The sequence below is a fragment of the Indicator indicator genome, chromosome 8 (assembly GCF_027791375.1).
Source record: "Indicator indicator isolate 239-I01 chromosome 8, UM_Iind_1.1, whole genome shotgun sequence".
In the NCBI taxonomy this organism is placed as follows: Eukaryota; Metazoa; Chordata; class Aves; order Piciformes; family Indicatoridae; genus Indicator; species Indicator indicator.
The window spans coordinates 16,528,604-16,549,130 of record NC_072017.1 but is presented as its reverse complement, the minus strand read 5'-3'; the positions used below and the strand labels follow the sequence as shown (position 1 = coordinate 16,549,130).

At 40.2% G+C, this 20,527-nt stretch overlaps 1 protein-coding gene across 1 annotated transcript; it reads left to right on the top strand.

The window, feature by feature from the left end:
- The first annotated feature begins 2,770 nt into the window (after window positions 1-2,770).
- Window positions 2,771-12,182, top strand: SPCS3 (signal peptidase complex subunit 3). Its single transcript, XM_054383143.1, has 5 exons — window positions 2,771-2,913; window positions 7,480-7,553; window positions 9,915-9,991; window positions 11,165-11,280; window positions 11,768-12,182. Exons 1-5 carry the CDS (start codon window positions 2,771-2,773, stop codon window positions 11,898-11,900), a joined length of 543 nt encoding a protein of 180 aa, XP_054239118.1. The 3' UTR covers window positions 11,901-12,182.
- Window positions 12,183-20,527: the final 8,345 nt, after the last annotated feature.

The following is a 20,527-nucleotide window of genomic DNA, read 5'->3' as shown; positions in this document are numbered from 1 at the left end:
TTGTTTGTAGGCATAAAAAAAAAGAATTGCATTAAGAAGGGTGTGACCAGCAGGTCAATGGAGGTTCTCCCACCCTTCTATTCTGCTCTGGTGAGGCTGCATCTGGAGTATTATGTCCAATTCTGGGTTCCTCAGTTCAAGAGCGACAGGGAACAACTGTAGAGTCCATGTCATGGGTTGAGTTGAATCTGCTGCTGATATTCAATACTATGCTGCTGTCATGCCAGCTTCAAAATGAAAGTGCTGGCTGAAGCAAAGTACTACGGGGGGGAGGGGGGGCTTGAAGTTCAGATTGTAACACGAGAGGCCTCTTGCTCTGATGCTGCTTTCGGTTTCCACGTGTGGGGTGTTGGTATTTTCCGGTGCGCAGGCTGCGGGTTTTCTGCAAACAGGCTCTTGCCTCTTATCATCTCATCAAACTCTTTTTATCTCAACTCCAATGTTTTTTGGTGTTCCTTTCCCTCTTGTCTGTATAGGGAAAGAGGTGGGGGCTTGTGAGAATAGGCTGTATTAATGCAGGACAGTCTTATTTGGCACCAAACATGGGGCTTGAAAAGCAGCTGTTTTAGCTAAGACAGTCTATTTTGGCAGGAGACAAAAGGGTTGAGATAACATGAAGCAAGATAATGAAAGGATCCAATTAAGGCTTGAGGCTTGTGAAAAGAGTTTTATGTAAGCATGGGGGTTGTTTTTTCCCCACTTACGGTGTTTGCAATGTTGATGCATGTTTTCTGAGGACAGCTGTGGCTGATGTGCTGGGGTCCTCTGTGTGCTCTCACCTCAAGGGAAATTGCTTTAGAGGTGTGCTGTTGCTGTACTGGTTACTAGCATGCTATTATACTGTTATGCCCCTGGCCACTTAGTTTAGGTGTAATCTCAATTGATGGGCCAGGTTTTGTCCAGAGCAATACAGAATACCACACCTGGAGAGCTGTCCTGGAGCTAGATAACTATGAGTGGCAGGGTGTGTGGGAGAGTATGGGCAAGTGGAACAGAGGCTCCCAGATGCAAGGCATGTTCCCATACACAACTTCACATCTTATATTTATAAGGCTAAACAGAAATGTGACACAGATACGCAAGCTGGGTGGAAATAAAGTCCATTAGTACGATCTTTTTGCTCTTCCATTCCCCCTACCTTTACCTGTAAAGGTTTTTCTTCCCTGAATTACAGGCCTGATTTTCAGTTACACGGGAGAAAAATAGCACCATCATTACAGAACATCTTCATTTCAGAATGGCCTGACAGTCCACACTTTCTTGACCCTATTCTTTCAGCTACCATGAAGCCTTCGCCATTTCTACACCCCTCTATCTGAGCTCCTGTTCCTACTCCCCACACTTACAGGACTGGAAACTTAAATATAACTGAACCACTGCTGACACCTGTTGCCCACTCTGAGAAATGTGTGTTAATCGGCCTAGTGTACTTGATACAGTGAAATATGGAAAAAAACACCACTGTATAGAGGCTGTCTCTCATCCTGTTCTCAGACTCGTAATGTTGCAGGTCCAGGGAGCAGAACAGGAACCACACAGGGGCCTAGGAAGAGGAGTTAACAAACCACTTCACTACATAAGCTAAGGTTTGCTAGCACAGATTTGAAGTGAAATTTCAACCAATTTGGAGAAGATGAAGGACTATGTCATTCTGTGGTGTGGGATCACAGAGCCATCCAGCAAAGTATTCTGATGACATGCCCAGCTACTAAATGTTCCTAGGAAAGGTTATTTACATACTGTATATGGAACAAAATGAAAATTAATAGGAACATCTTATAGGACACAAGGTACCGTATCAGTGAAAGCAAAATACATACATGAAGAGAAAAAACAAGCCTTCTCTCAAATGGTATTTGCATTTCATTATAGGCAAAAATCCATTAGCACTACAAATGCTAACCTTCTTGTAAAAAGAAATGCCTTAAAAAACATAGCACGGGGCAAACAACGAATTAATGCAAAAATGCTCCAACACAGACTAACCCATTCCCCTTACTTATGAAGGCACTTACGAAGAAACTTACGAAGGCACTACGACAAGAACATATACTGCTAGTATTAACGGTGAGAGCACCAAGCAGCACCCCCAGGAAACCCTACTCGGGCACCACTCACAGGGGTTACAGAAGCGACTCCACCACGCACTGCTCCGAAGGTCCACAGGTGTGAGCGAGCACAGCGGACCTTCTCACAGCCACGCAGGAAACTGACAAGCCGCTACACACAGAAGGAAAACAAACCACCCACAGCTAAACAGAGCACAACCAAGTGGACGCAGAAACGCAGTACAGCCTCTTTTTTGAGTGCAAATCACCTTTGCCACACGACAGCCAAACAGCACAAACACACAAACTCCAAACTCCCAAGTTTCCGACACACCCGAACGGGTGCGGGTGTCAGTAAGCATCATGGCTCAAAGGTAACGGGCTAGCCAGTAACAGCAGGCACGTGGGGCGGCAGAGGAACGGCAGAGCAACGAGCAGCAATGCGCTAGGACCACAGCGGCAAGCCACAGCCACCGCCTGGCGGAAGCTAAAGGAGCCCGGGCGCGCCGCGGGCGCAGGCGCGGTGCGGGTGGCTCGTGGCCCCGCCCCGGCTGGGCGGGCTCGCGGCCATGCCCCGCCCCCCCCCTCCGGCCGCGCGCGCGCCCCTTCCGCCGCTTCCTGCCGTGCCCTAGCGCCGCCGGGCCCGCTGGAACCGCCGCGCCTCTGAGCGGCGGCTGGAGCCTGGGAGTCTGTGCGGCGCGGCGGCCGGGCCGAGCGGGGAGATGAACACCGTGCTGTCCCGGGCCAACTCGCTTTTCGCCTTTTCTTTGAGCGTGATGGCGGCGCTCACCTTCGGTTGTTTCATCACTACCGCCTTCAAAGAGCGGAGCGTGCCCGTCAGCATCGCCGTGTCCCGGGTCACGCTGTGAGTGCGGCCGGGAGAAGGAAGGGAGTGGCGGAGGAGGGCCAGGCCGGGCAGTGGCTGCCCTCTAGGGAGGGGAAGGGTTTGTCTGGGAGCTGCGGCTCTTTCCCGGCTGTCTGCCGAGGAGTCGCCGCGGGGTGGGTGATGGCCGGGGCGCCTGAGGGAACGCTAACGCCCGGCTGCGGAGCAGCGCTGACGCGAGCAGAGGCCCGTCGCCGGCTTGCATCGGCCGAGGCCGCGGAGATCTCCGTTTCCTGCCCGCTCCCTCGCTCGCCGCCTGGGCCAATGAGGGAGGCCCACGACGGCGCTCCGCAGCCACACGCCCCGGCCGGGCGGGAGCTGGGGCGGTGCCTCCCGCCTTGGGCGTTTCGCTGATGGTCAGCGCGGTCAGGGGCTGACCTGGTGCTGAAGGTGTCGATGGGGGCCGTGCCGTTAAGGCAGGCTTGTGTGCAAGCACCGATCGCGTTCAGTGTAAGGGGGTGGTGAATTGCAAGGAAACAAGTATGAATTGCTTTTAACAATTTAGGGGATCAAGTTATCTAGATTAACATATGGTTTATTGCCCTAGTGTCTTTTTATTTGTTGTTGTTGTTTCAGTTAGTAGTTCCCTTAATTTTATTTTTTTTTGCTGGTAGCATATTTTTCAGTCTTTTTTTTGCAAGCCCTATGACTGTGAGCTGACCAGGATGTGTTATCTTCCAGTGAAACACACCAGGTGCAGATTAAGTAATACCACATCAAAAGCTGGTTGCTCATAAATCACAATGTGCTGATGCAAACTTGTGCGGGGGGAGCCTTTTTTTTTTCAGTTCTTCCCCCCAGTCACCCTCTAAAAAGAAAAGTGTCACATAAAAATTCTGTCAAGTAGATTATGTATAATGTGGAGGGCTGTACTTTCCTGAGCATTTGAGCAGCTGCTGCTGCCACCAAAAAGTGGAGATTTTTGCTGCTGCTTATGTTCACATGGTCCTTCACCAGAGCTGCATAGGTGACTGGCTCACAGGATACTGTAAGCTGTTTTAAATCAACTGATGAGTTTGTTTAGTTTCATTTTGGCTGTGCCAGTGAGCTAAAGCAGCTCATGGAGCTTTGGAGCCACCCTGAGGTAAGCGGATGGCTAGCAGAAGGTTTGAAAGGGGAGATAACGCAAATGGCAGAGGGGCTGGAAATAGATGATTCTTGAGGTCCCTTCCAACCCTGACAATTCTGCGATTCTGTGAAATAAACAGCAGGAACTGCAGTAGCATTTTGGATTGGTTTAGTGTCTTAGGAGAATAAACCCCACACTTTTGCTAGATTGAGGGTTGCAAACAGCGTAAAAACAGCATAAGGGCATATCACAGGGTTATAGGATGTTAGAGGTTGGAAGGGACCTCTGGAGATCTTTGAGTCCAACCTCCCTGCCAGAGCAGGACCATATAATCTAGCACAGGTCACACAGGAATGCATCCAAATGGGCCTTGAAAGTCTCCAGAGAAGGAGACTCCACAACCTCTCTGGGGATCCTGTTCCAGTGGTCTGTGACCCTTACAGTAAAGAAGTTTTTCCTCATGTTGAGGTGGAACTTCCTGTGCTGTAGCTTACATCCATTACCCCTTTTCCTATCACAGGGCACAAGTGAGAAGAAGCTGTCCCTTCCTGCTTGACACCCCACCATCATATTTGTATACATTTATTAAATCCCCTCTCAGTCTTCTCCTCTCCAGTCTAAAAAGGCCCACTTCTCTCAGACTTCATAAGGCATGACCTCCAGTCCCTTAATCATCCTTGTAGTCCTCCATTGGACTCTCTCTTGTAGGTCCCTGTCCCTCTTGATCTGGGGAGCCCAGAACTGGATGCAATATTCCAGGTGGGGCCTCACTAGGGCAGAGTAGAGGGGGAAGAGAACATCTCTCAATCTGCTGGACACACTCTTCTTAATGCACCCCAGGATCCCATTGGCCTTCTTGGCCACAAGGGCACATTGCTGTCCCAGGGATAACTTGTTGTCCACCAGGACTCCCAGGTCCTTCTCCAAGGGGCTGCTCTCTAGCAGATCCCCTCCTAACCTATACTGGCACAGTTTATTATTCCTTCCCAGATGCAGGACTCTGCACTTATCCTTGTTGAACCTCATTAGGTTTCTCTTTGCCTGGCTCTCCAGTCTGTTCAAGTCTTGCTGAATGGCTGCACAGCCTTCAGGTGGATCAGCCAAGCCTCCCAGTTTCATATTGTGAGCAAAGTTGCTGAGCAGACACTCTGTCCTGTCATCAATGTCATTGATAAAGATGTTGAACAGGACTGGGCCCAGCACTGATCCCTGGGGGACTCCACTAGTTACAGCTCTCCAGCTGGACTTGGCACCATTGATCGCCATTCTTTGCACTCTATTGTGTAACCAGTTCCTAATCCATCTCACTGTCCTTCTGTCCCGTACCTCCTGAGCTTACTCACAAGGATGTTATGGGAGACAGTGTCAAAAGCCTTGCTAAAGTCAAAGTAGACTACATCCACTAGTCTCCCTGCATCTACCCATTCCATTACGACATCATAGAAGGCTATCAGATTAGTCAAGCATGGTTTCCTCTCGGTAAATCCATGCTGACTACTCCTGATAACCTTCTTCTCTTCCAAGTGCCTAGAGATGACCTCCAGAATGAGCCTCTCTATCGTTTTTCCAGGGATGGCAGTGAGGCTGACTGGTCTGCAGTTTCCTGGAACCTCTTTCTTGCCCTTTTTGAAGATTGGAGTGACATTGGCTTTCCTCCAGCCCTCAGACACTTCTCCTGTTTGCCACGATTTTGCAAAAATGAGGGAGAATGGTAGAGCAACAACATCAGCGAGTTCTTTCAGCACTCTTGGGTACACCTCATCAGGCCTCATGGACCTGTAAATATTCCATTTGTGTAACTGATCTAGTCTTCATTGACCAGTAGAGAGTCTTCCCTCCTCCAGGTTTTCTCTCCTTCATCCAAGGGCTGGAGTTCACAGGGGCTGGTCTTAGGAGTAAAGACTGAAGCAAAGAAGGTGTTGAGCAACTTTGCCTTCTCTGCATCCTCAGTTATCAGGGCTGCCATCTCATTCAGCAGTGGGCCCACACTTTCCCTATTCTTCCTTTTGCTACTGATAGATACGAAGAAGTCCTTCTTGTTCTTTTCTACCTTTGCCAGTTTTAGTTCTAAGAGGGCTTTGGCCTTCCTTGTTGTCTTCCTACATGCCTTGACAACTTCTCTATAGTTCTCCCAGTTCTTCCATGAACTGTAAATTTCTTTCTTCCATGAGATTTCCTGCAGATGCTCCTTGCTCATCCATGCAGGTCTCCTAGCACGTCTATCTGATTTTCTTACTTAAGGGAACACACCTATCTTGGTCTTGGAAGAAGTGGCATTTAAAAATTGAGCTTGGGCTCCTTTACCCTCCAGAGTCTTAGCCCATGGTATTTCTGCAAGTAAGTCATTGAAGAGTACAAAGTTAGCCCTGTGGAAGTCCAGGGTTGTAATCATACTTACTGCCCTACTTCTACCTTGTATAATACTAAACTCCCACCATGTCATGACCACTGTCGCCAAGGCTGTTCCCGACCTTAACGTCCCCAACCAGTCCTTCTTTATTAGTTAATACTAGGTCCCGTGAGCACGACATATATGAGCATAACACTCATGCTTATTTTGGGTGACATTTAGAATGTCATGCCACTCCCTTCTGCCATGCACAGATTGATGTCAATGAGAGGCCAGATACATTAGTTGCTTTTGCTTGGCTTCTGAGTAATTCTGCACACCCCAGGCTTAAGGCCTATTACTCCACCAGACTGACAGTGGTTCAGAAATTGTCAGGTGCTTGATAAGGGTTGCTATTGAAAAAGGCATTGTTTTTTTTTTCAGAGGGATGGAAATTCATAGCAAGGCTTAAATTAGAAAGTTTGATGTTTTTCTAAATCACTGTCTCCAAAAGTGCCTTTTTTTTTTTCCTTTTTCATGCTGTTATTTTTCAGTTTCTAATGTGGCAATGTCAGATATTTGTCCAGATATAGATTCATATTAAATTCTTCCAAAATGATACAGTTTTCTATAATGGAGGAGAAAAGAAGCATTTCGTTATACTGCTAATTAAATATGTTCTAGTGAGAAATTCTGTAAGTAACTACAAACATAAACTGTTTTATCAGAATGTCTGGAGTGTCTTCTATGAGACTGAACACTAGAGGCTTTTTTAGTGGGAACTGAAAACGTTTGCCAAGTGTGCTACAGATGTTCTAATCAGATTTATATATTTGCGGATGGTTAACACATATTTTACTAAAATGAACTGTAATGCAATTTAAGTAAAGGCAGATGCAGATTTTTGTTAACAGGAACAAAATTTATAGGCTGTTTGTGTTAGCCTATTGTGGTGACAAGGCCTGTCATTTAAAACTGACACTCTACAATCTCTGGAAGGCAGGTTTTATTTTGTAGTACTGATTATACTTTAGCCAAAAGTAATTCAAAGAAAATGGATGAGGGAAATATGTAGTAAGACTAATAATGTACATCATGCATGAAAAAGAAATAATAAGAAAGGATAATCTTCTGTTTTGTTTTGTCTTAGAAAAAATGTGGAAGATTTCACTGGACCCAGAGAAAGAAGTGATCTGGGATTCATCACATTTGACATTACTGCAGATATCCTTAATGAAAAAAGTTATTTGAAAACATTTTGGAATAAGAACATCTTGACATATGCTTTGTTACCTTATAATCTTCAGATATTCAGGATTTGAAGGAGAGCTAGCTATTTGTGTTAAAATACAAATTTAAAGCTATAAAAAGTAGCATTTCACACATCTAGGGCAGTAAAACAGAGCTTGAAGTAGCTCTTCTATCTAGTAGATGACACAGGACAAATTGTTTTCTCTCTCTTTGTAATGCCTTTTTTAAAAATCAGGTTTTAATGAAATGCACTGTATCTGGTAATGGGAAGTGCAGTTCAACATCTAGATGCTGCTGCTATTAATTGATGTTTTGAGGTATGAATTAATTACATGGGTTTTATAACATACTATGTTGACTGTTGTACTGAATCTAGAAACTGATAGACCTTTTAGACTTTCAAAGTTTTGGCCATGTAATTGTATACAAATGCCTGTCTTTAAAAATAAAAACACATTATAACCCTTTACTTGTTTAAACCTAACAAATCTTTAACATTGAACGCTAAGAACTTCCTTGGGAAGCATATGAAGTATTACAGAATTTATCACATTATTTTTTAGTCTGTTTTACATTGCTGTTACCTTTTGGCAACTTCCGTATTTTTTTACTTCCTCCTTAGTCTGTTTTTTACTAGGGAAAGAAGGTTGTGGGTGGGTGTATTTTGTCTGGTTTTGGTTTGGGTAGGCTTTTTGACAGTAGAAAGCAATAGGATCTAGGATTTTGATTAATAAATTACTAGTGTTTTTTACTGCAGAAGTTGGTACCAAATATGAAGCAGCAAGAGTTACCTCAGGTGATTACAGTAAGCCTTGCTTAGCAGCCAGATTCCTGGGATTTTTCCCTGTATGCTCTCTTTTGTCAGTATTTGGAGAATAATACAAACCAAACAAAATACAATTCTTGAATTCATGTGGTCACTGGATAAACAGGTTAATCTGATTTTTGCAGGTGTGTATTTCACAGGAATAAGAGGGATTTTTGTCAGATGGAAGCAGGAGAGCGGTAGTTTTAATTTTGTTAATTTCTTTTTTTAGTATAGAAACTGACTCAACCTTTCATGCCTGGCGTGAATAAACCTTGCAGTGTGTAGGGTTGTAAAATACAACTTGTATGGGTTTGGGGGTTTTTTGAGTAAATTTGTAAAGAGTTACTGGTACATGGGCTGTCTAAACTAAGAGAAACAAGTTATTAGTCCTAGGAAGAATTAAATAAAATGACATTTAGAAAAAAAAATAGGGAAAGAAAAGGGGAGGAGACAGTTTTCACAAACGTTTTAGCTTACTTAATTTGTGGCTGAAAAGGAGATACTCAGAATCTAGTTAGATAATGAAAAATGGTCAAGTAAAATAGCTCCAGCTATTCTTGCAGCAGCAATTAGTTATTTAATTCTTGCAATACTTGCCTTTTCAATTAATGGCTTAAAAACATGATTTAGTCTTGAGATGAGTGGACCATGACAAAGAAGACTTTGAGGCTGGTTGGGGAATCGGTTTAATTATTTCTTTGAGATAGTGGCAAATAGAACAAAAAAAAGAGGACTGGGAATTAAAAGGTTACAATTTATTGTGAGTTGGGAGGTCTTTTCCTTATCAGTCACACATGCTGCATTTTATTGCTAAATAAGTGGACAAGTAATTAGCATATCTGCTTTATTACACTAACAGTCTCAAATGGCAGTCATCAGTTCCTTACTGTTGACCAAAATCTGAGAAGAGTTTTGTTTCTATCGGAAAGTCAACAAGTTGACTTTCTTTGTAGTAAGTAGGTAATTAAATTTGCTAATCGCTGGTGTCCCTTCCAATATGAAATACTGCCCATCCACTAACTTCTGTACTGTATTACAGACACTTTGAACTCTCTACACTATGCCAATTTTGTGTTTATGCATTATTTGATGCTATTGAAACTGTAATCCACAATTGTATAACAGGGTTCTTTGACAGTATAAATAACCACTTTGAAGATATTTGCTGAAGAGTTCTGTCTTTCCTTTTGTTTAGGGTTTTATAATACATTGTGTAGCAGTGGATTATAGTTACTAGCTTGCAGTGTCAAAAAGAGAAGAAATAGCTGTTAGATTGTTTAAATAGTAAAGTTAAAAAGACAAAAATACAAAACAAACAACAAATCAAAACCAAATAAAAAAACAACCAACAACTTGTTGCTTTATGATGAAATATATGTTAGAACTCCTGGAATTACTCTGATTTATAAATGAGTTATTTTGAAAGGTAAAACAACCTCACTGTAGTCAGCTTAGCCTACTTAGAACTAGTAAAAATAAAGCAAGGTTATGTAAGTACAATATGGTATTTTTCTTAACTCACCTACATCTGCAGAGTATATTTGACTGGAATGTTAAACAATTGTTTCTATATTTGTCTGCAGAATATTCAACAAAAAACAATGTAAGTATCATAAAGAAAGTTGAAGCAATTACCCATTTTGTACTGTAGTTATTTTTAGCATTGTGAAGTTCTTCTGGGAAGAGTTAAGGCAGCAGCATTTCCTAGTTTGGACTGTTTATACTGGCCTTCATGATGGTTATTTTCTTGACAGTTTTAACTGCAGGGTATGAAGTTCACCCTCATGAAGCCTAACTACATATGTTCCCAACAGAATGGAAGAAAAGTACCACATGCCTTGTTATTCACTTGCAATAGTGGACTGTAAATGAGGTTTTTCTACTTACTTGTTCTGTTTTACTTTTCCCTAATGTTCTGTGGTATTAGAAGTAGGATATAGTGGCCTGTGGTCTCACCAGATGTGATGTATCTTTATAGATCACAGGTGAACAGACTGTATGAGCAATTCAAAAGATGCATCCCAAATTCTTAAATGTTTCAGTCTTTATACTGTTCTTCTAAGTAGTTAGGTCCTAAGCAATCTTATTTAGTACCTTATAGAGCGCTTTAGGAAAAAAAATTCTCTATATTTGTGAGAAGAGTGGGTTATGTGGAGAGAAAAAAAAAAAAAAACAACAAACCTAGAGGGTAAAGAGAGAAAATTTTAGTACAAACACATTATCCAGCAGCATGTATAAAACAATCAGGATGCTTTAGGGGTTAAAAAAAAGAGTAGGGTGATAGCCTTCTGTAGCAAGTTAAGAAAAAAACCCCAGCGTTCACTATATCCTTGCAATGTGACCAGTTAAGTTTGCAGTTCAAGTAGAGTTTTTTCTTCCATTGGAACTGGAAAAATTTTACATACCTAGACAGTGACATTATGGCTCAGTTTATGTCCTTTATCTGAAATGAAGTCTAAATACTGTTTTGAAAGTGACTTACCTTTGCAGTTAAAGAGGAAAATCCATCATACTTTATAAGTCTTTGAAAGTTTATGGCTTTTCTAAATGGCTTTCTCATGTCTTATTGAACTGTTCTTTGTTTCCATTTATTCTGTGCTTCAGTGTATAGTAGTAGTCTTCCTTCCCTGTGAAGCATTATTTGGTTAAATTAATTACAAATTGCAAGCATGTACTTCAATTTCAGGGTTTTTAAATAAATAGTGCTATGAAATTGTTGTGACTGAATATGATCTTGTAAGGTAGCATGCTGACTTAATTACAATTATATTTTTAGGCTCTGAACCAGGTGGTTCTTTGGGACAAGATTATGTTGAGAGGAGATAACCCAAGACTATTCTTAAAAGACATGAAGTCAAAGTACTTTTTCTTTGATGATGGAAATGGTCTCAAGTAAGTGAATCCTTTTGTTGTATTATTCATGATGTCTTGATTTACTTGCATACTTTGCATTTGATACATGTTTTTATTGCTGTGGTCTTACATTCTGCGTGACGCTCATATTTTGTGTGATACTCTTGTCAGTCTACTGCATCTTTGCAGTTTGATTGCTGGAAGATACTTTGGGATACAAGATAATCCCGTTTCTTCTGCAGAATAAATATTCTGGTAATATGAGCAATAGACTGGTGGGTTTCTGCTTCCAGTATTCTTGTCTATGTAGAATTTGTTCTGTGATGCATTCAACTCCGAAGTTTAGTAACTTAAAAGGACTTACATCTGGCAAATGGGTAAAATAATTCATGAAGTAACTATGTAAAATTAAAACATTGCTTCTGGATGGGGAAAACAATTTGTGTCTAATTTATTACTATTAGCAATAATGAATTAAATTGGTTAACTTGAGAATTTGTACTAATACTCTTTGTTGCTTTTGTAGGGGGAACAGGAACATCACTTTGACTCTCTCCTGGAATGTTGTGCCAAATGCTGGCATTCTACCTCTTGTAACAGGATCAGGACATGTGTCTGTACCTTTCCCAGATACCTATGAAACAACAAAAAGTTATTAAATTATAATACTGAATCCTAAGCAAGATATTTTTATACTTGTATATTGTGAATAAGTTTTATTGCGGTTTCTTCTCACATCCCATGCAACCCTTCAGTGAAAGGTACTTCATTTTCTCAGGTCTGACAGCATAGGAAAAGGAAGTGGAAGTTCAGGAGGTTGAGGGTTTTTTGGTTTTTTTTTAATAAAACTTTTAAGCTGAAACTTAAGTGAAAGGTAAATTGCAGAATAACGGTTTTGGAGGGAAGACTGATGAACTTCATATTTTTTCCCCTCCTGGTCATCTAGGTATTCCTTTTCTTTTAAATAAACATTTTTAAACCAGAAGATAGTCTTTACTGTTTTGTTTTGGATTTTGTTGGGGGATTTTTTTGAGGTGCTATCATAGTTGTTTAATCTGTGTAAAGCTCAAATACAGCATCTGGAGTCATTTTCTGTGAAGTTTCCTTTGTGCCTGAAGGAAGTGGTTAGTTTGTTATCGGGCATTTTGCTAAATGCATGCTTAGAATATTGCAGTAAGGTAAGCTTGGTCCTTTCTACAACTGCCAACAGCTACTGATAGGTTTCTGTTATAAAGCCTGTAGATCTTGTTTTGAGTGCCATTGATGTAGCCTACATACAATTTTGTATGATAACATTTTAATAACTGTTTATAATGCAGCTAACTGTAAGAATAAAAAAACCTTTTCAGTGTATTAGGTCAGTAAGGAAAGTAAAAGCTTTAGGTAAAGAAATGCTGTCTACAAAGCAACCACTTGATTTTTTTATTGGGATCTGCTCAGCAGGAGCAGCCCCTTGTTCCAGAGGGGGCTGAGACAAATAATATTAGAGAGTTCCTTCCATAGCAAAGAATGGGACAGATGTTCTCCAAAACAATCTGAGAAAGTATTTAGGAAATAGAGGATTTCCCATGGGAACATAAGGGCATTTAGACAAATTTACTAGCTTGAAAATGGGTGTGAGTCTACCTGTAAGTCTTCCTGACTTGCATCAACCAGGAAAGGTAGCAAGCAAAGGGTGGCAGTTCCAGTTAGCAGTTCTGCTGAAGTGGCCTCTCTGGCTGCGTATCCTCTTTATGTCCTATTTCACTCAGCTACAGTCTCAAACTCTTGTCATAGTTGGAAGAACAGAAAGAAGGAATGGTATCAAGATTGCCTCTTGATGCTAATGATGGTTTATACTAATTGACTAATTTAGTTTCTTGCTTGTCATGTATCCAGAAGGGGAGGCACTTGCCACCTTCCTTACATAGTTCTTAATGTACATGTATCTGTTCAAAGTATGGTAGAAGTTAGTTTATTTTCAGACTTCTCATGTCCTACATGTTCTTTCAAAAAGAACAGACATAGATTAAAATTAAAACTGAGCTTTTTAATACTGCAAATCATAAAAAATAACAGGAAAAATTATGAGAATTCCAGTGTGGCAAGCACTTCACAAGAAGAGATGCAAAAGACTGGAGGACAGTCTCACTCTTTTTTGCAAGTTCACCTAAGAGCTGGTGGATTTTGATGAAACTAACTCGCTTTTTAAAAGGGATCTTTAGTATTTGTGAATTATCCCCTAAGTACCTAGTTAGTGTGTTCTCCATGCTGGTGTATCAGTCAAAAAGTGTTGAAAAAATTTCCAAAAAGTGCTTTGTCTTTTTACAAACAAAATTCTGTCTGTGTGGAAAATAAACATCTATTTTCACAGGAATATTAGGATAATTTTCCATTTGTAGCCAGCATATGCACATGAATTTCAGTTCTCTGAACTTGTGCTGCTTTCCAGATCAGCAAACTGACATACAACCTATTTTTAATATGCTTGGTATCAGAAATATCTATTGCTCTAAAAACTTAAGCATTATACAGACCTTAATACTGTTATATAGAGGGGGAAATTGTAATTTTTTTTATAATAGGGCAAAGTTATGGAATTATTTTGTTGACTGCACAATAAGCAGTTGGTTTATTCATAAATTCCTGAAAATGTTTAACAAAACCTATTTTTGTGGTTTGGCATTCAACCATTTCCCTGTATTCCTTTGGCAGTACTCTTCCAATGAATGTAAAGACTGGCTGCAAAAAAGTTAACTGCAAAGACAAGGATCTACTGTCAAAAAACGTCAGAGAAAAATCTACCTTCTTTCCTCCAAAATGGTTTATTCCTCCCATAGATAGTAGCAGAGTTTTAAGACACTGGAATTGTAGTTTCAAACATGATGCTTGAAGCTTTTCTAGCTTTCACAGTGAAGAGAAATTATGTTAGAGGTGAGCCCTCTAGAGGGATGAGGAGGAAACGGGGCAGCCTGTTCCAGTGTTCTATCACCTTCCATGTATAGAAATTTTTCCATATATTTAGGTGGAACTTCTATGTTCCAGTTTGTGCCCATTGCCACTTGTCCTATAATTGGGCACCACTGAAAAGAGTCTGTCCCCATCCTCTTGATGCTCACCCTTTAGATACGTATAAGCATTGATAAGATCATACCTCAGTCTTCTCCAGGCTAAAAAGCTCTAGGTCTCTCAGCCTGCCCTCATCAGAGAGATGCTTCAGCCCCTAATCACCTTTGTAGCTCTCCACAGGACTCTCCAGTTCCCTGTCTCTTGAACTGGGGATCCTAGAATTCCAAACGTAGCCTCACTAGGGCAGAGCAGAGGGAGAGAGGTCCCTTGATCTAGCCACTGCAATAGCATTAGCCTTCTTGGGCACAGGTATGTCTCCTGGTGACATCTACCAGGACTCCCAGGTTTTTTCTCTGCAGAGCTGCTTTCCAGCAGACCAACCCCTAACCTGTACTGGTCTGTGGTGTTAGTCCTCCCCAGGTGCACGACCCTACACTTGTCCATGTTGAACTTCATTAGGTTCCACTCCACCCAGCTCTCCAGTCCTTTCGGATTTCTGTGAATTGCAGCACAGCATTCTGGTGTGTCAGCCACTCTTTCCAGTTTTGTGTCATCAAACTCGCTGAGAGTACACCCTGTCCCACCATCTGGGTCATGAATGAAGTTGTTGAACAAAAGTGGACCCACTAGTTACCCCTGGAGAACATTGCTAGCTACAGGCCTCCTCAGCTATTGAGCAGGACAGTATGCTCTCTGTTCTCTTCTTAGCTCAGGGAGCAAGAAGGCAAATTCCTTATTTGGGACTCTTCAAAGCGTTTCAGTTCTCAAAGTACTGATGAGAAGAATGCTCTTCTATGGAAACAACATTTATGTCCTCTTTTCTGATATATCTTCTAAAAACAAGCATTGCTGGCAGCTGATTGTTTTCCTGGATGTGATGCTAACTAAATAACCATGATTTATATAGTGATATGTACAAAAAATTGTAATCACTAGCAACTGATTTACTTAATGGGAAAGGGCTTGAAGCTCTTGCAGAAATTTTGAACTGCAGACACATCTGATACATTTCAGATAGGTATTGATGTTCTGGAGTTCTTGTGTAAGGACTGAAAAATACAAATTCTTAGGGTTTACTCTCCATTGAGAGCATGCAGCATGACATGGAAAGCCCTATACAGGAAAGGAAAGTAACTTCCTTCAATCTGTATTTAAAGCTCTGCTCCCCTGCCCGTACAGTTATTTATGGACTGAAAGTATAGATCCTGAAAATGGACATTGAGCAAATAAAGTACATATAACTATTGGTTATTTATTGTTTTAATAAGTTTCTTCTGAACAATGAAATTACAGCTAGCTATTATGTTGCTTAACAGTGAGATTTAAGCAGTGTTACACAGCATCACAGAATACATCTGGTTGGAAGAGACCTCAAAGATCATCCAGTCCAACCTCAACCCAGCCCTGGAGGATCAACACTATATCATGTCCCTAAGCACCAGGTCCACATGACGCTTAAATACCTCCAGAGATGGTTCCTGCACTGTTTTTGGATTATAAATAGTGGAAAGGTTATGCTTCTGAAAATTATTTCAAGACAGATTTTGCAGCAAGAGTTCTGTAAAAGGAAAACTATTTAAATGGAAAATTCAGATATTGGAGCAATCTTTCTCCAAATTTGTGTCAGAAAAAATGGAGGAAATACGTATTTGTATATCTGGTATTTAAAGAACGTTCTGGGTTATTTGGCTTTGTTATTTTGGAAGAAAATGTTAATTTTTCTCCATTAAAAACAGCTTAAAACTTTTTTTTTTAAAAAAGTGTTTATTTATGGAAACAAGCAAACAGGCATATAGATTTAGCATGAAGAGCTAAGCACACATCTGGGTGCTCTTATTACACTAGTGAGGCCGGTATATTTTTATTAAGCAAAAAAAAATCCCAAGTTTAGCTTGAATATGCTGAGCTGCTGCTGCTGGACCTTTTTCCAGCACCCTGCAACTGCTATCCTGAGATTGCTTTTTCTGAATGCACTTCCTTGAAGAAATATGGCACAGATGAAGATAGAGTAGGTATTCCATTGTTCAAGTTTCCTTTCCCCTTAATATTGTCACAGTAATGAATCCTTTTATACAAGTTTAGTTTATGAACTAATGATTGTTCTGAATTAAGAATTCTTAATTCAGTTTTATTGCACTTAAAATTGTTTTATTCTCTCATCTGTTTACTATGAACTCCAACAGAAGTGCACTTACAATTTTTCTCAAAACATTAATGATCTAATAATGAAATTCTATATCTTCTATTCCTAAGATATTGAGAAAACAAACCAGGAAAAAAACCCCACCCTATGAATTGATATAGTTACATTATTTAGACTTACAAGCTTTTGACTGAAAATAAATATAACAGAGTCATATATCATTAAGACAATATTTCAAAACTCAGATATGGTCAAAAAGGATTCTCTGACCTCCTAACCCCTTTCCCTCCCTCAGCTAATGAAGCCCACCAAAGATTTTATCTATCCTCTGGTTTTCAGCTGTATCCCCTTGTGCTCCAGACCATCAATTCTGAAGAAATAGCTGTCATTCCTCTAAAAATCATGAAACTGGCAGAAACTAATTGGAGAGAATACACACAGTTTTCCAGCGCTAGGGAGCTATGGCAGCAAGCAAGCCTTTTTGCAATTTGAAGACACTTTTACTGTATGTGTAATATTATTAACAGCAATTGTCATTTATTCTGCAGTTGTAATCCAATGACATCCAAGTGCTTTACAAGAAACATCCATATTTATTTCCAGAAAGAGAATGACATTCTTAAACTATACCGGAAGAGCTTCTTGCAAGCAACTGTCAAATCTGGTGGTAGCTAGAGGTTCCAAGGCACTCTACTACCACCTGTGTGTGCTCGTCATTTACAGGCAAAAGGGGTCATTGGAGATCCCCTTTATCAGAACCACCTTTGAATTTCACATGTGGGATTTTGCTTCAGTGGTGCAACAAGCCCCAGTCCGCTTTCTTGCTTGCTGTTTCTTCAGACTTTCTCAGGCAGGAGTTGGGGTTTTTTGTTTGTCATTTTTCAGTTGTTTGTTTTGTTTTTCCCCCCAAGTGACTGCTATGGTCCTGGGTGCTCATGCTGAGATTTACAAATTGGATTTGGAATACAGGGGAGGTTTCTGAGTGTGGTAATAGGAGCTGTTACGAGGAAAAAGAAACGGTCTGTATGTGGCTGTGGAAGACCAATTCAGAAATGGTTTAAGTGTTAAAAACTATTTGCCTTCAAGAATAACTTGTATTAGATGTAGTTATGAGTACTTGACCAGACAGGGAGACAAAAGAGCTGCTTTTCCTGTTATGTAGTAATTGAAAATTATGATAAAACTACTTTGTGATTGGCAGCTGCAATCCAGCTGCCTATGTGGCAACATCCAAGACTAGCATTTTTCTCAGGGATTGGGTTTTTTTTTAAATCACAAATGTTAAAAAGTGTTTTGTACAGTTTCTAGTTGTAATAAAATTATTTCAAATTATATATCTCATCAGATATCTGAGCTCAATGTAAAGACTTTCTTATTTCACTAGAGCAATGAACTTTGCCTCATTGTCATGTCTTGCTCCTAAATGAAGTATCTCATTAAGACTCAGCTTTTCAAAGGCATTTAAAAGCAAAGTAGCTTTACCAAGTCACTGTGTTACACATTTGCTTCATAAAATCACAGATGTTTAGCTACTGTAAAACTAAGTCTTACTTATACTGATAAGTCTGTAATCTTTTAATTTTTTGAGAAATAATTAAGCAACTTATGAAAGAGTAAAAACCTCAGTTAATTTTGGAGCAGTCCCCTGCTATGTTTTTATTTTGTTTTAGTAGTGCAATGTCTTTTTTTCTCCTAAGTCTTTGCTGGTTCTTGAGAAGTCTCATTCAATAAAAGCATATTCTATCCTTCCACACCTGGAGGGCTTTAAGTCAATATTTTAATGGACATTTCTGCACTCATGTTGTTTCTGTTAGCAGTCGTAATTTTGTGGTAGCATGACTGATCTATTCCAGAACACTGCAGAAAGAGCTTTCTAAAAAACATTCATCCTAAAAAAAAAAAAAAAAAAACACAAAACAGGAAGGGGAAGTACAATAACACTAGAATTACTTCTGCTAATTGATTAAAAGTAATGTTCACAAAAATCATATTGAGGAAAAATTGGATTTAGTCAATTTTGCAGGGAAATTCTGTAGAAGTTCTAAGACACTATTTTGCATCTAACAAACAAAGGCCACATTGATGCAGTTTTGGTGTGAAAACACATTGCATCATGATTGTAATAATTAAATCTTTTATTTAAAAATCTTATCTTCCTTAGTTTAAAACCTAAATTCAAGACAGTTTGTCTAATTACCAGCAGATGTCAGGCATTCACTTTACAAAGCAACTGAGCTTGAAAAGTGCCCCTTTTCACAGTAGGATGGTATTGGGCCAGCTGCTTACACATTAGATTTGAGAGACTAATGAATTGATTGATGTAATGAATGACTTTTAAGGGTGTTTTGTGTGAGCTTAACCTACATTGGATGTCTTTTGGGATATTTGACCTATTTATGAATACCTTACATAATGTAAAAAGAGCCAAAATTATGTACATGTGTACATAAGTGACATCCTCATATTTGTCTTCACTAGACACTAAATGTCTGGTGACATTTAAGATAGTACTGTTTTGTTTCCCTGGAATTTGACTGGCCATCTATTAAAAATGAAAGAATCCTTACAATGAATGTCCATGACAAAGTCAGGACTCTAAGATACTATTCCTGGTCTCTCTACAGATCTTTTATGGACCAAAGAAGTTGCAGATGACAAAACTATGGTACAGAATTTTAAAATATAGATAGGAGCAATAGTTGGTTCAATGCTTTGAAACCTAATTCATTGTGAATATAAACTATATTTTTCAGCTTTGAATTGTATAGGTAGGGGTTGCTGTAGAGACTGACAAGACTGGACATCTTTGTGATGCTCCACTGTTGTTGTGAATGTATTTAGGTCTGTTTTCAGTGCATTTATTAGCTGCCTGTTAAATGTTTCCTGTAGGAAACAGAAAATATTCTTCAGCATTTGGGTAGTGGAGCACAAATAGCTGTCCTTTGAAGTGGGGTGATATTTCTATACAGATAACCGCACTGACCCCATGCTTTAAGGTAAATGTCTGTGTTCTGAGTGTCTCCCCCTGCTAAGTGGGAACAGCTGTTTCCAAAGGAGCCAAGATACAAGTCAGTTGCTAATGCTGAGGCAATATGAGTCTTAAAGCACTCTTGGTTAAAAACAACAAAAAGGATTGAGCATGAAAGAATTGCTGCCTTGGCAGTTCCCATTGTACTGGAAATAAACCACTATTTTTATACCCTCCCTTCTCAAATTTAGCCTTTACAAAGAAAAAGGACCAAAATAGTTGGCATACAAAAATATTCTGCTTGTATGCAGAATAAAGAGAGAGAACTACACCTACTGGGCTTTTTCATTTGTTTTAGAATGTTGTGGGGTTTTCCTTCATGCACAAGTATTTTTGATCAAAACCAAAAATGGAAATACAAACACTAGATCCCCTACAAATAGGGATCAATAGTGTTCATAGGGCATGTTGAAACTGCCCAGATAAATGACAGGGGATGAAAGTAGCTGACTTGAAAGAAAAAGTCTTACACATACTCCACCTCATGCTCTGGATCAAGAGCTGATGCCTCTGTAGAAACTGTAGAGTTGATTAGTATCTGCTTAAGACTGCACTTAGGAGTTTGTGGTGCTCAGTATTTCTTTCTTGCGAGGCCAGCATGATTAGGTTTCCATTCCTTTAATTTGGAACTTCATCACTCACTCATCTCCGAGCTTCAAAAAGTTCAATCAGTTGGTCACCTTCAGTGGCTGGGTCCACAGCCAGTTAAGACAAGGTATCCCACCCTGCCGAAAAACAAGCAAAATAACTTCTAAGTAGCAGTATTTCAGAGGTTCTTTGGAAGAAATAATACATTAAGAGAAGGGTAATGGTAAATTTGTCAGCCAATTAATTTATGTGATCTATGACAGGCCCTTTGGAACTGTGCTCTATTTGTGGGACTGTTTGCTATAAACCTGTCATGAAAGTGGCCAGAGGCAGTGCAGTGACATCTCACCAGGACTGGGAAGGCTGGGATGCTCACCACAGGGCTTGTAAAGCTGAAGTGAACATGCCAGGGTTTGACTGTGGCTCTCTAGAGCTTATATTACTTTAGCAGGACTGCACTGGAGCAGCTTCACCTGCTG